At 49.1% G+C, this 15526-nt stretch overlaps 1 protein-coding gene across 2 annotated transcripts in view; it reads right to left on the bottom strand.

The window, feature by feature from the left end:
- Positions 1–2123, bottom strand: part of LY86 (lymphocyte antigen 86) — a 47277-nt gene extending 45154 nt beyond the window's left edge. Inside the window, exon 1 of one of the 2 annotated variants that reach the window (XR_012500926.1) lies at positions 1750–2123. Coding sequence is in view for 1 of the 2 variants with exons in the window: in XM_074348051.1 (XP_074204152.1) it covers positions 1750–1873 (124 nt within the window). In the remaining variant the exon portion in view is untranslated. The remainder of the gene's footprint in view (positions 1–1749) is intronic. The other variant, XM_074348051.1, reaches the window with a different exon arrangement.
- Between the last annotated feature and the right edge of the window lie 13403 nt (positions 2124–15526).

Raw genomic sequence — 15526 nt, 5'->3', positions numbered from 1 at the left:
TGTGATGTTTTCCATTTGTATTGTTATTTTTTGATGTCATTGCTTCTTTTGGGCGTCTTATGCTCTGTTTACTTCGGAATTATTAGTTTTTGAGAAAAGCGGGTTTCCCCCCACCCCCGCCCTTTCCTTCCAGGCTGTTTGAAATTTTCTTTTTTTCTGTGACATTTTATCAATGTGCTGTGCCTTCTGCTCTGCCGCCGGGCCTTTGCAGTTCACCCTCTGTTTGGAAGATGCTGCCAGCATCGCTTTGCATCCTTAGAGCCGTTCAATGTCCTGTGTGACTATCTTGATGGATTATTCAGGTGCGCCTGACCTGATTTTGACTTTGTCATTGAGGAATCCTTGGAGGTCAGATAAAGTGGAACCTATATGGGGGGGAAGTGAACAAGGCTGATCCCTTCAAGGAGAGAGAGCAGGTGCTGATTGAAAGTTTGAAGCACGGTGATCAGATGCCATGGTCCCCTGATCCTAGAACCTCCCGGGTGGCCCGTCCTGGTCCCATGGGGACCGCTTACAACCCTCAAATTACTGCTGGAGATAGGGCTGCCCATCCCCTCCACCCCACCCCACTCATCAACTTCCCCCTGGAGGAAGATGCTTTCAGGTGTGGGGGAAATAGGATTTCTCTCTGGAGGAATCATGATGCCTGCCCAGGAGGGCTTTGCTATAAAATATGCTGTCCTTACTTGCAGGAGAATGGCCTTTCATTTGCTTCTTTTAATTTGAGAGATGTCATTTCCAGACACCTTGGCACAAAAAAGAACCTGGTACCCGAGGCTGAGAAATGTTGGCGCGTGTGCTCCTCCTCCTCTGTGGCTGCTGGAGGTCCCTGGAGGAGGCCTGGGAGGAGCCAGACTGGCCTGATGTGTGCAGAGAGGGGAGGCTGCGGGGGAGGGAGGGAGATGAGGAAACAACCCTTGAACCAGGAGACAAGCCTCTCTCCTCCCTCTCCTCCTTTCTTCCTGCTCCTTCCTGCCTCCCCCCCCCCCCCCCCCCCCGCTTCCCCTCTTTCGTCCTCCTCCTCCTTTTTTTTTGCTAGTACTTAAGGTTTTCACCTCTTTACCCAAAGGGTCAGTTTTTGAGCTGTGCCTTCTCCACGTCCCCACCTTTGATTCTGGGATCAGCTGGCATGGCTTGCTCGGGATCAGAATTCTGCGATCGGCTTTAAGTCACGGGCGCATGATGACTTCAGGTGTGTTACTTTGTTAACATACTTAAAATGCATGTGCTTCAGTTTCTGTATCTGGGAAGTGGAGATTCACATCCTACACACCTCGTAGGGCTGTTTGTACTGAATGAGACCTTCTAAGCGGAAGGACTTTATACACTACAGTGTTCTGCAAAAACAGGAGGTTGTTATGACGTGGTGATTCTCTCCAAAGTAGCCTACAGATGCTTTGCAGTCTTGGTGGGGTTTGCGTCAGGCTCCCTTGGCCATGCGGTCTCTCTGTGGCTGGAACTGCCCAGACCAGAGCCTGGTGAAGCGCCTGGGGGATTCTTCCTGATCTTTACCAGGGAGCAGCAAACTTTTTCGATAAAGGGCCAAATAGTTACTATTTTTGGCTCTGTGGGCCGCCCGTGCCTTGTCACACGCCTCGCTGTGCTGCTGCAGGCCTGCTGCAAGCGGAGACCGGGCGTCGCTGCCGTCCCCTCCCCGCTCCCCCAGCCCCACCAAGCGCTCAGGCCGCTCACGCACACCTGGAGCCTTAATTTCCCACCCATGGAAAAGGATGTTGAGAAAGCCCTTACCGCAGCTCTGGTAGAGCACTTCCAAGTTCCCGTCCCTGCAGGCCGTGTGTGCGGGCCAGGTCTCCCCGCCGCCCTGGGGAGAAACCAGGGCCCAGACGAGGAAGGCGGCTGCGAAGCCCTTCATGGCGAGGGCCCGTGTGTGACCAAGGGAAGAAAAACTGGCCCAACAGAAAAGGCCCCAGGGTGCTTCCTCTCCCCTCAGAGAGGGGTGACTTGTTCAGTTTCACTTCTCACATTTCACGCTCCTGGGGGGTGAGATGCAAAAGGCAGTTAGCAGAGGGGCCTCTGAGTGCAGCTCCCAGAACCTCCGGCGCTTAAATCTGCGGGGTGAGGCCAGTCTGGGTCCGGAGTGGTGGATGTTTGACTTTCTCAAAGGAGGAGACAGCAAGTGCCATGTGACCTTCCGGCTGGGCCCCCAGACAGCCCTCCATGGAGGGTTCAGTGGGGCAGTGAGCTCAGGAAAGCCAGCCCACCGGCCTCCACGTGCTTCCCACCGCCTGGCGCCCGTCTCCGCAGGCCTCCGATGTGGTCTGTGGACCCGGGGCCTGGCCGGGACCGGTGTCCAGCGTCTGGCATTTGGGGGCGCTGCAGAGGGACCTGTGGGGTCTGGAAGGAAGCTTTTGCCTGGTTAGCACTTTTCCCGCCTCTGGCTTCAGCTCTGTCCTCAGGATTGGAATTTCAGCAGCAAAATGTGTGCAGCTGTGAGAACAGGGTCGGGTTCCGGGGCGGCCGCTGTGGTCTCTGGAGACCGGGGGAGGGGACGGTCCCCAGAAGTGAGCTGGGTTCTATTTCTGGGCTCAGCTTGCAGGTCAGGGCAGGGAAGGGCGGGGAAAGATGGGGAAGTGAGCACCTCCCCTTGAAGATGGGGGTGTAACTGCCTGGGTCATTGGGGGGATTATTAATGACATGTCCCACTTTCTTTTCAAAGCCAAGACTCTCTCTCCCTGTTCTGCTGCCTCTGGGGTCCTGCCTCGTGACAGCCAAGTGTCTCAGCCTCGAGTCCCACCCCAATCCCAACTCTGGCTTAGCGTGAGAGACCCGGGGTCAGGGCCAAGGCCTGCAGGTTTGACAAGCAACAGAGAACACTTTCCCTGGGAGGAAGACCATTTCTCTGAGTGCGCTGGGTCAATTGACTATTTCTGTCCATGACTTAAATCATAATTAAAGTCACCTCAATGCTTTTTTCAAAGTAAGTGGAATTTAATTACCAGGAAAGACAAATACGTTGACTTAATTGATGGATACTTTGGATTTCTGGGGAGACAGCAGGGTGTGGTCATTTGGGACGTGTGTTTTAGGCACTCTTCTGCAAACAGGTTCAGTGATGCTGGCTTTCAGCAGTGATCCTCCCAGTGCAGTTCCCGGCCGACGGCATCAGCTCCAACCAAGAGCCGGTTAGAGATGCAAGCTCCAGGCTGCGTGCAAACCAGCCGAACCAGCAGCTCCTGGCTGCGCCCAGCCCTCTGCTGTCATAAGCCCACCGGGTGGGTCTGACACTTGCTCGGACACCCCGGCTTTTGTGAGACCCGTGGGGAAGTCTGAGGCCCAGAGGAGAGGTGGGTACGTTGCTCTAAAAGAGACAAAGTAGCCCCACCTGGTCTGTGAGGGCAGAAGGGCAGCGCTCAGGAGGGGAGAGCTTCCCGGGAGAGCGGCGGACCCTGGAGGCAGCCCGCGACCACAGGCGATTCCAGGGCAGGATCGTGGGGCCCCAGGAGCTGCTGGGACAGCGCCAGCCAAGAGTGAGGAGCACTGCTGAGGCCACGCCCCGCGACCCCTGCAGAAACAGCGGGACCGCCCACCAGTCAAGGACCCTGCAGGGCAGAGCAGGGAGCAGAGACCACGAGCTGCCCCGACAGAGAAGCCATGTCGTCTGAGGCCCGGGCTCCAGATTGTTGTGAGTCAAAGAACCTAAGGGATGAAAATAATCATAACTCAGGGCCTGCACTGGCGTCTGGAAATACTCGAAATGGGCTCTCCGGGGGCTCTGGAGGCACGGTGGTGCTAGAACTTGAAAGGGCAGCAGCATTAGCTGGAGGGCTCCTTCACACAGATCCCCGGCCCCACACCCAGTCTGGGGTGGGGCACGAGAACCTGCATTTCTAACGCAGTCCCCTTGCTGCTGGTCTGGGGGCCACAGTCTGAGACCCTCCACTCTAGATGGTGGGGTTTGGTCTGTTGCAGAGTGCACAATTTTTAAAAAAATCATCTAAGCTCCTAATAAAATGTTCCTGTACTAAATGACAGGCACCATCCTGTGTAACACGTAGCACACCCACATAGGCATGAGGAGTGAGCCCTTCTCTCTCAGGAGCCCTGTACTGAGAGCCAGGATTTGCCGGAAGCCATCAGTGGGGCTCACCTGGTCCAATCGGTGCCTAGTGCCTGGAGCTTTGTAAAGGCAGCAAAAGAGTTTGTTGAGAATGTCCTGTTCTCTAGCTCCAAGATACAATTAGAATCAGTTGATGATCGTTATTTAAAATATGGCTGCCTGTATGTAGGTGGTAATCAAATACCCCAGCAGGCTCTGACGCTGACTTCCTGCCCCTTAGCACATCGCGTTACAGAAGTTGTGCTGTTCTGCCCTGTTCAGGTCTCTCCTCTACTCTTGTATTTTATTTTTGGGGGATTGAGGCCAGGACCTCATGCATGCTAAGCACGAGCTCTACCTCTGAACTGTGCCTTCCCTCCTCCTCTACTCTTTTAAATAGTCCTCGTCGTCTGTGTCTCAAGCTTGCTTTCCGTAGAGGTCTGCTGGGGGCGGTGCCTTATTTTTCTCGCCAGGTGGAGATGTGCTCATCACGATGGCTGTCACTGAAAGTGCTCTTAAGAAAGCTCTTCTGTTTCAGGAGAGACTTAATAAAAGGGAGACGGAGGGCAAGAGTGCAGTGACTTAAGTCAGGGTGATGCTGAAACACAGGAGGAAATAAGATGACATCTGATCCCTGGATTTTGCCGCAGAGAGCAGAGCGGAAAGAGAGAAAGGTGGGAGGGAAGGAGGGGGAAGGAGCTGGGGAAAGGCTGCCACTGGGGGAGGAAGCAGCTGCCTGCAGTGGGACGAGCCCAGGGTCTTCTAAGGATGGATTCTGGGTGGTTTGCTGTGGGGTGTGCTCTGCGCCAGCTCTCTGCCCTCTGTGACCCACACAGGTCTGTGGCGACATACACCCCAGGAACGTGTGTGTACTGAGAAAAGGGCGGGGTCTCACATTTGCATCAGCTTGTGTCTCCCAAGGGACTACAGGTTCCAGCTTGCGGGCGGGCACTGCATTTCCAGTGCATGGAAGGGGCTTCGGGGCGGTTTGACTGATGTCCCGTGTGCCAGCTGCGGGCAGGCAGCCGTGACCGCACAGCACAGCTGGTAGAGCCCCCTTGTCTCCAAGGGCAAACATGTCTTCGTCGTCATTGTTTGCATTCAACTGCGGCCGCTCTCCTCTCGTGCTCCTCCAGCGTTCACGGTGTGAGGTGACATCTGCTCTCCTTCCGGCCCTCGCAAGTGGTCCCTTTTCTCTGTGGCCTGTCCCTGTGTTTCTGCCCCACTGCGGTGGGGCGAGACAGGTGTGATCGCTTCTTGCTATTGTCTTCTGGGTTGGACTGAGTGCGGCCTAAACGCAGCTCCCCAGGTGCAGAGGGCAGGTGCCCGGCTCCTCGCTGGGACTGCCATGGGGCCGCCCCCTGGGCTGACGGCTGGTGTTTTACTCTTTGGCTGTGTTCACACCTACTGCTACGAAGGCTGCACGGGTATCTTGTAGAGCTGGTGCCAGCCGGCTGAGCTTTACAGCAGAGTCTTTCCACGGTCTCCCAGACTTCTGGAAGCCTCCTCCCCAGGAAAGCGTGAGATCTCATTAAAACCCCTTGGAGCCTTGGTATCATGGAGTCCATGCACGTATCACATAGAAACATGTAGAAACAACCTGCTTTCTATGGAAGGCAGGGCAAAATCATCGATTTGCCTTCTTGCTTCAGATTCACTCACTCATTTATTCAGCAAGTATTCATTAAGCACGTCAGCGAGCCCGAAACACACAATTCCAAAAACCAGGAATACAAGGTCCTTTTCACCATTGAGCCCCCTACTTTCGAGTGGGAGGAGACAGCAATCAACACATTTATCTAGTACTATTTTTAGTAAAAGAGACTTTGCTTCCTAAAAAAATTGCTTGGGTTTCACACAGACAATTGGACCGAACTTTCTGAAATATTTTCAGCTTATTGCATATACACACCTAACCTTTTCTTTTTTTTTTTTTTTTAATTTGCCCCAGCCTGGTAACTCATCAGGGTTTTCCAATAACTGTTCGCTCCAGCAGATACACTGTAGCAGTTTCCCCAATTTCCTCATTATTGCCGCATTTACTATTTAATGTTGAATTAAAGTTTATTAATGTTTAATTATTCTGGGGCCACAATATGCAAAGCACTTGGTTCCTAAATGAACCTGTAAGTTCTATGAGAAACCAAAAATAGAAGTGATTTGGCTTGATTAAGGACTGTGTTCCTGGGCCAAGGACGAGGTGGGCTCTGTAGCTCAATCTGATCCATCCCCCAATGAGGAAAAGAAGAAATTGTGGTGTTTGATTAAGGCAGAAGAAACTGCTCTGAGACTTGGGGAGGGCAGGTCTCGTCTGAAAGGACTGTTGCACATTGCCTAGAAATTCTCTACGGAATGGGACAAATTAGCAACTTGTAGCTAAATCCCTGCTCAAGTTGAGAATGCTCTCAAGATTTCATTCTAATGAGACTGAAATGATTTTAATAAACGGGAGGAAAAGCATTAGGGAGGAAACCGGAAGTGTGGTAAAGGGCGGAGAGTGCGCTTTCCCTGGTGTAGAGAGGATTCCCTGTTTGCTGTGGCCGCTGGCATCCGCGGACCAGGCTTCAGCTGCCTCCAGCTGCAGTTGGTTCCATCGCTTCCGCCGGTCATTACAGCATTTGTTCTTGCCACGTGGAAGCCAAGTTGAGAGCACATTTTGCTGGGCTGGCAGGTGGTAGTTGGAATAAAATAACTTCCCCGTTCTCTGCCTCCGACCCCTGGAGGTTTTCTTGATTCCTCTCTGTTGGCAGTGGCTGCTGGATCGACCTAGAATTTTTCTGAAGAGACATCTTGGAGAGCTTGCTCTTCTCTGAAATAGCAAAGCCATCTCAGTAGAAATTTTGACATATAAATAATAATCTTTGAAGTAGCCTGTGTTTTTTCTCCTCTGGAATCAATAAGGAAAGCCAAGTGGGCTGGACCCCCGTTGTGCACTGGAGCCTCTTCTAAGCACTCCAACATATATATATATATATATATATATATATATATATGTATGTGTGTGTGTGTGTGTGTGTGTGTGTATATATATATATATATATACACACACATACAAAGTAGGTGAGGCCCCATGATTCTTCCATGTACAACTTTGAAATCCCAGTCTCGAAAAAAGAAAAATTTTTTTTGAAACTCTTTTGGTAGAAACTCTGATCTACATTGATAAGACTTTAAGGTCTCATGCGTCTAATAGTCTTAATTTATCATCTTAACTCATCTCACCTAGGCGAATACTAATTTGTCTCACGGCAGAAGTATTCATGTGACTGACTAGTGGGTGGTGGGTCCTGCCCCCGACCCCACTGGGGCTGTTATGATATATAAACCCTATTGCTTTTCTAAAATCAAGAAATTCTGAACCTTAAAATATGTCTATACCCAGAGATTTCAGGTAAGGGATTCTGGACTTGTTTTATGACAATCCTTGTTCTCCAGGTGAGGAAACTGAGACATCGTTAGTAGCAAGTCCAAGATCAAACACGTTGATCAACACAAGTTGCAAGTCAGACAGTTAGAGCCCGGAACTCAAGGCCTGGGCCCCTGGGGACGTGATCTCTTTCGCACTGTGCCTTTCTGCTTGCTTATCTTCCCCTCTAAGTGATACTGAAGCGAATTATCTCCACCATGTGGAGGCTGATGGGCTCGGCCTGTGCAGTTGCAAGGAGTGGCTGGACCCTGGCTTCCCTCGGTCCGAGCAGAATTGCAGCAGAAGGGGAGGAGGGCCAGTTAGAGTCGTGCAAAGGGAATGGGTTTGTGGCCAGGGAGGCCTGGGCTGAAATCTAGCCTCTCCTGTGTGTTTTCGGCAAGTCACATAACCTCTCTGAATGTAAGTTTCTTCACCTTTGAAATAGTCGATCATAATAAATGGTAGACTTTTCCGCGAGTACTTTTATTTTTCGAGGAAACCAGACACTGGGGGATGCCCTCAGCGCCAGATTCAAGAGTTTCTCAGGTATCTCGCCTGCAGACTTTTCTGTTCAGCCAAAGCCTGGCCCTACACCCCAAGGCAATGACTAAATGGGTGGAGCTAGGTGGGTCATAAACATCTCCTCATTAGAAGGAATATCTTCCAGGCGGGGCGAGGGTCGAGCTCAGTGGCAGAGCGTGTGCTTAGCATGCATGAGGTCCTGGGGTCAGTCCCCAGTGCCTCCTCTAAAAATAAATACATGGATAAATAAATAAGCCTAATTACCTCCCCCTGCCAAAGAAACAAAAAACAAAAGCAACAACAAGAAAAGAAGAAGCATCTTCCCACTAGAAATTTGAAGTGACGATGAAAAACAGGACGTTGAAATCTCAGAAGAGAGAGGCCATGGAAGGTGGCCAGCGGTGACCAGCCCTGAAGGGGGCTAGTCAATGGTACCTTTCCTGTCTCCCCTGGACGCCGCTGAAACAAAGGGTCAGACCTCTTCACGGCAAGACGCTTAATATTCACAAACCGAGCGCTTTGCTCTTGCTTTGAAGCTTGGATGTGTCAGCTCCGATTGTCAGGTTATTGACGAAAAAAGTGGGAAAGAGTACTTTGTGCTTTTCAGGCAAAACAGTGCTTTCTACGGCTGTGACCTCTGCTCACCTGGCATTTAATTGTGTTAGACTCACGGCCCTGAGTTGTCCCTTTCTTGCTCAAAAAGCTGGTCTTTCCTTTGTTCGAGCTTTTGAACCTGAAGACTGGAGACTCCCCATCAGGGAATCAAAGATGAAGTCGCTTAAAAATAGTCTGTCCGTCACCACCGGCTTCCGTGGGACTGTGTGCAGATTGCTCTTGACAGTGAACACGATTCCAGACAGTTGCTGGTGCAACTTCGAGTGGATGGTCTCCTTGGAGACCCCCCCGGATATTTGGGAAGAGCAACTAAAGATGTGTGACCAGTTCCGTGTACCCTGAACAAACAGGAAGCACTATTGCTCAGCAAATGCTCTCGCCTAAGCCCCCACCAGGAGAGGAAGCTTTGAAGGCGGTGGGTGGAGTCACACTGACCTTCATCCTCAGTCTGGCCCCACCACTGACCACTGTGTGACCTTGGCAAGTCACAGATTCTCATCTATAAAAGGAAGCTTGCTAAACCCTCGTTTCAGGTTTGAAAACGAAACTGGATCGAGTAGGTATGGAAAGTGCTTTTTATATATTTGGCCCTAAAAACCTGGTAAACCCCTTTGTGGAATAACTCTCACTACACACTGGGGGCCGGGTTCTCTGTGAATGAGCGCAGTAATTCTGCCCAGAGGACGCAGTGAAGAAAAACATCAGCACAGCCCTGGCTCCTAACAGCGGGGTTCGGAAGATTTGAGCTTCTTGGGAAACAGGCAGAAACCACTCTTTTCAGTTAAAGGAGAGTGAGTTACTCCCACTCACCTCAGAGTGAAGCCTGCCGATTTCAGGAGGGAATGACTGGCCCAGAACTCCATTCGTGCTTTGGTTACTGTGTTTTGCCAACAAAAAAGATTGTACGCAAGATGGACACTGACATGGCAGCACACACTTCCACCCTGGGATTTCTCTGGTTTCTTACTTGAGCTTCGCAACACTCGTTTAGATGGGCAGTCAGATCAGTGTCCGGCTTCTCCGCTGAAGAAGGGACTTGGCCATTTATCCTTGAGCATTGTTGCTGCCTTGAATGGTGTCTAACCCACTATTCATGGTCCTTAGTGTTAGTTGACGATAATAATAATAATATCATAATAGTAATACAACTAATATTCTTGAGGGCTTCCAAGAGGCCAGATGTGTGTCTGACAGGATTGAAGGCAGGTGTTGTATGCTTCTTATCTACAGATGAAGAAACTGAAGTTTGGAGCAATTAAGCGATTTGTCCAAGGTCACATAAGGGCAGAGCCAAGACTCCAATCTGGGGCTGATACTCAAATCCACTTCCCGAACCACAGCACTCTGTTGCTTCAATAAACAGAGGAACTGTGTGATCAAGGAGTGAAGGCAGGGTCAGAAGGGTTCCAGCTCTCGCCTAACTTCACAAAGGTTGTTATCGGTGAGTCTGGGATTACAGAGCGCCGTTTGCGTCCCTTGAGCCTCCCTGCTGTAGCCGCTCCAGCCGGAGGCGCTGGATTACTCTGCCTTACCTTTCCTTTACAATGACCGCCTAGCACCTGGGCAACTTAAAACCAAATTTAAAGCTAGTGTTCAACTGGTTGCTGCAAGCAGAGATGGTTACTTTCATTTCTAGTATCACTTCCTCAGACCATGAAGAACGTCTACACAGGGGCCCCAGCCCGCTTCCCGTTAGAGGGCCACCATCTTTGCGTTTCTCTAATTGTCACACTTTCCAGAGCAGGAGGAAGTTTTAAAGTGATCAGCGTTTTTGATTTTTGCAAGAGGAGGATTTTTTTTTCCAGCTGTAATGAGTTGTCTTGGGAAGATTAATATAAGATGTTAAAGGCCTGTCAGGAAATATTTAAATAAAATGACATGTCTTTGTGAAAATGGAAATCATGGAAACACATAAATAGTTCCTCCTTTATTGAACGGGAGAAGAACAGCTCTCGGAGCACACTCCAGTGTTTGATTTTTCCCCGAGGACGGAGCTTCACACAGTTGGAGAAAACGGAAAAGACACACGTGGAATAAGCACATTTTATCAGCTTAACCTCCAGGATGCGTCGGGGAGGGCACAGCTCTGTAGTAGAGCCCGTGCTTGGCATGCACGGGGTCCTGGTTCGCTCCCCAGCACCTCCATTAAAATAACAAATAACTCAATGAACCTAATTACCTCTCCCCTAAAACAAACAAACAAAAACTCGCACAGACCTCAGTATGACCGGGCCCAGCCTGGGGAGAGAGGCAGAGCCCCTCTCTGGGAGGCAGACAGCAGGCCACCAGCCCTGGGAGGGCTTGGGGTCTGATCTCAGCAGCGACAGCGAAGCCTGTTGGTCTCGCCCATTTTTACGGAGAAGGTCAGTTGCAACCGGGAGCACAGGCTGCAATAAACTGCTTTCTACAACCTTTTTTGGCAACAGCTTTCAAATCCGAGACTGGTGACCCACCTCGTTCAGACTGGGAACAGGTTTTAAAATGTCAGGGACAGCTGCGGAGTGGTTCTGTCCAAATCCCAGGGCTCCACGTGCTTGTCAGGCGGGGAAACCAGGGACAGAGATGCTGGCCTCCAGCTGTTCAAGTAGAAATCACATCTCCAGAAAGTTCCCCTCTAACCGGCCTGCCCCCTCCTTCCTGTGCCCAGAGAGGCTCTCGGCTTCCAGGGGGTAAACTTGGAAGCTGTTCTTGACTCAACTGCCTTGGCTCGTGTGGCGGTGTGGGCGGTGCAGCGGACGGACGTGACAGTGCCAGCCCCATGCTGACCTCCTAGGACCTGAGTCCCTCTTCTCAGTACTCAGTACTGAGTACTGCTTCTCAGTAGCATCAGTCCCTGGGGCCTCACCCAGACCACCTGGATCAGAACTGAGAGGGTCTGGGTGTTCTGATGCAGACTGAAGGCTGAGAAAGATGGCTTTAGAATCACGTTATCCAATATGGTAGCATATGGTATGTCGGTATAATAAAGAACTAAAATACACCAAGATAAACTATTCTTATAAAAGGACGGAGGGTTTTCCTGTGTTTCTTCTGTAATTCTGATTTGTGTCCTCCTCTTCCCTTTCGTAAGAACGCTCTATACTTATCACGAGTGCCCTGATGTGGGGGAGACCAAATCCACATTCACTCAAGGAAGGCCACTGGCCTCAAGTTTACACTTTCACTCCAAAGGGTAAACGGGGTGCCCTCTATTTGCTGAGTATGATTATTTTGGAAACATGCTCTTTAATGAAATAATATACATGTACATGTATATGTATGTGTGTGTATACACATGTGTACGTATGTGTATTCAGTGCCCTCAGGTTGCTTTTGAAGTAAGTAACACAGGAGAGGAGAGACCCTGATGGCAGTGCCGTTCAGTCAGCAGCACTAAGATAAGAGCCAAATTATTCCACCTCCTTAAATCATTTTTATCTAGCTCATGAAAGGAAGTTAATTTAATTTCAGGAGATTGGAAGCCTTGATTGAGCTGTGAGTCCCTGAGGCATTTATTAGACAAATGAGACCAATGGAAAAGAAATGTGATTTTCATCTTTAATTTCCATACGAGATTTATAGCCAAACATGGGAGAGTTGATTTTTAAAATGTAACATTTCCCCCCGAAGTTGTCACCCATGGGGCATTGCAGTTGAGGATGTAACAGAGGAGCTGACAAAAGGTGGCCCTTGGGTCTCACGTGGTGTCATGGCCTCTCCATCCGGCAGCCTTTGTTCTGAAGCCACAGGCTGCAGCTTTGAGGCCCAGCCACTGGCCCCGTCTGCTGCATTTCTGGTTGCACAGAACTTCAGCAGATTAATTATAGCCATTATTACAGGGCACACCAGCTACACAGGATTTTTTCCCTCTAGGATGAAAGAGATTTAAAAAAAATTTAAATTCAGCTCTAATAAATGTCTCAATTTGGGCTTAGTGGAGATGAGAACGGAGAATTTGTCTCCGGGCATTTCAGCCTTTTTCAGTGTTTAACTGTAAGGAACGAAACAAAGGACCGTGTGGGACCCGCCTCCTCCTTCTCCCCACCAGGCTGTGGCACATCTCTCTAGTGCCATCTTCACCCACACCAGCCAGCTTGCTCCCAACCCCAGCCGCATTCACTTACCTGTATTTATCCGCACCAAAGGTGAGGATTTCTCCTTAAGGGAGGGGAAGGAGAGAGGAGAAGCCCAGGCTGTGCCCAGACTGGGTCCCAGGTGTGACTCCAAAGGGACACGTCTATGTCGGGCCCCCTGGCCAATTCCGCGCAGGTAGGCAGCCTCATCCCTGCTCTTTTAAAGACTATTTGGAGTCTTCTTATACTTGCAACTTTTGGTCAACACCTCCTCTGGCTGTATCCCAGATACGTCATGGCTGCCAAGCCTGAACAAGGGAAAGAATCCTTAAAGTGAGAACCAAGGCCAGTTCAGCTCCGTTACTAGGAAGTACGTCCTCCTGACCAAAAGGGCGCTGCTGGTGAGAATGGAGTTTGGTGCAGACGTTCTGGAAAACAGTATGGAGGTTCCTTAAAAAACTGAAAATAGACTTATCCAGCAATCCCATTCCTGGGCATATATTTGGAGGGAACTCTAATTTGGAAAGACACACGCACCCCAACGTTTGTAGCAGCACTGTTTACGATAGCCAACACATGGAAGCAACCTAAATGCCCGTTGACAGATGACTGGATAAAGAAGCTGTGGTATATATACACAATGGAATAGTGCTCAGCCATAAAAAAGAATAAAATGATGCCATTTGCAGCAACATGGATGGACCTGGAGATTGTCATGCTAAGTGAAGTAAGCCAGCCAGAAAAATAAAAATGCCATATGATATCACTTATATGTGGAATCTCAAAAAAAAAAAAAAAAAAAGACAAATGAACTTATTTATAAACCAGAGGCAAAGTCAAAGACATGGAAAACGAACTTGTAGATACTGGTGGGGGGAGGGATAAATTAAGGAGTTCGAGATTTGCAGATACTAACTACTATATATAAAACAGATAAACAACAAATTTCTACTATATGGATCAAGGAACTTTGTTCAATATCTTACAGTAACCTATAATGAAAAAGAATATGAAAATGAATATATTTGAAATTTATTTCATAAATTTGAAAACTAGGAAGAAATGCACAATTTCCTTGAAAGCAAGCCACCAACACTCAAACAAGAACAGGTAACCTGAACATACTTATAACGATTAAAGAAATTGAATTTGCCATAAAAACTACCATGAAAAACAAATCTTTAGGCCCAGATGGTTGCCCTGCGTGTGCTGGGGGTTCCCAGGACGGTCACTAGAGGGCCCCACAGGACTCAGCATATTGCTGTTCTCATGGCAAAGACTGATTACAGCAAAATCAGCAAAATCCAGGGAAATAGAGAGTAAACTCCGCAAAGGGACAGGCCCCTGGGGCAAAGCCCGGAGGATACCAGGTGCAGGCTTCCGAGAGTCCTTTCCCCGTGGAGTCACACAGGTCTTAAATCTTCCAGCAAAGAGCTGCGACAACCCATGTGATGTGGGCTCCACCTGGGACTCTCGCCCAAGCCTCAGAATCTCGTCGTTTCTTTCTTTTCTAATCGGGGTTACTCACACAGGAACCCCAGGCCCGTGTGACTGACCACGGGCATGAAGTCCCACCCGCCCAGAAGGAAAGCAGTGTCAGCATCGCCGCGCTGCCCTGCCGGCGTGGCCACCACAGCCACTCCACGCATTTAGGGAAGGTGGTCTATCGCCGGAGGCTCTGTTTACCACCCGAGTTCCCAGACACCAGCTAAGGGACAATCTCGCAAGCAGGTCTTTGTTAGAATCACAGTGTCAGGTCTGCGGTGTTAACTCTTTCCTGCACACTGGAGAATTCTGTAACACTAGCCAAAGAGGAATTACAGCCAGGCTTGCACGATCTCTTCTAGAAGACACGAGAAGGAGACGTGTCCTAATTCATTTTTGGGGGCCAGTATTATCGTGATACCAAAACCAGAGAGACAGTCCAAAAAAAGAACCAAAGACCAATATCTCACAATGAATGAGATGCAAATATCCTCAACAAAAAATTAGCAAACCGAATTCAACAATGTATAAAAGGAACATAGAAAGAACTCTTAAAACCCAACAGTCAGAAAAGGAACAGTCCAATTAGAAAATGGGAGTAGGATGTGAAATGTTAGTTCACCGAAGAGGAATTACAGTTAGACAGTGAGGATGTATAGATGTTCCCCATCAGAAGCCTGATACTGAAAACACCACACTAAGGTTCTAAGAAGTTTAATTTAACAGCCCAGTCTTGAATAAGCTCAGATGTTCTTTGCCAGGCGAATGGTGAAGCCAGTGAGTGCGTGCAAACTGTGACTTGGACAAGTCTGCAGGGAATTATGCTGAGTAACAAGTATGTCCAATCCTGAAAAGTAATAAACTGTATTATTCCACATTCATGTAATATTTTTGAAGTGACGACGTTTTAGAAATGGAGGACAGATCAGTGATTGCCAGAAGCTTGGAGGAGAGCTGGGTGTGGTTGTAAAGGACAACATGAAGGTTCCTGGTGGTGGTGGAACTGTTCAGTGTCTTGACTGTGGTGGTGGGCGTCTGAATCTACAGATGATAAAATTGCCCAGAGGGCCCCCCCCAACACTAGTACCAGTAAAACTGGGGACATCTAAACAGGATCAGTGAGTCATGTCAACGTCAGTATCCTGGTTGTTACACCGTAGTGTAGAAAAATGTTACCAGTGGGGAAACTGAGTAAAGCAAACATAAAATCTCTTAGTAGTATTTTTCACAGCTGCATGTGACTCTGCAAATATTTCAAAAAAAATTTCAGAAGAAAAGTTGTTCCAGTTTCTTTCCAAAAGCAAATGAAAGCAAAACAATGAATAGTCCTCCTCACCCGGCACTGTCACTTTATTATTGATTTCTGAATCTTTACGGAAGGAGGAAATA

The sequence above is a fragment of the Camelus bactrianus genome, chromosome 20 (genome assembly GCF_048773025.1).
Source record: "Camelus bactrianus isolate YW-2024 breed Bactrian camel chromosome 20, ASM4877302v1, whole genome shotgun sequence".
Lineage (NCBI taxonomy): Eukaryota > Metazoa > Chordata > Mammalia > Artiodactyla > Camelidae > Camelus > Camelus bactrianus.
Note: the sequence above shows the minus strand (reverse complement) of the source record. Positions and strands in the feature narration are given on the sequence as shown.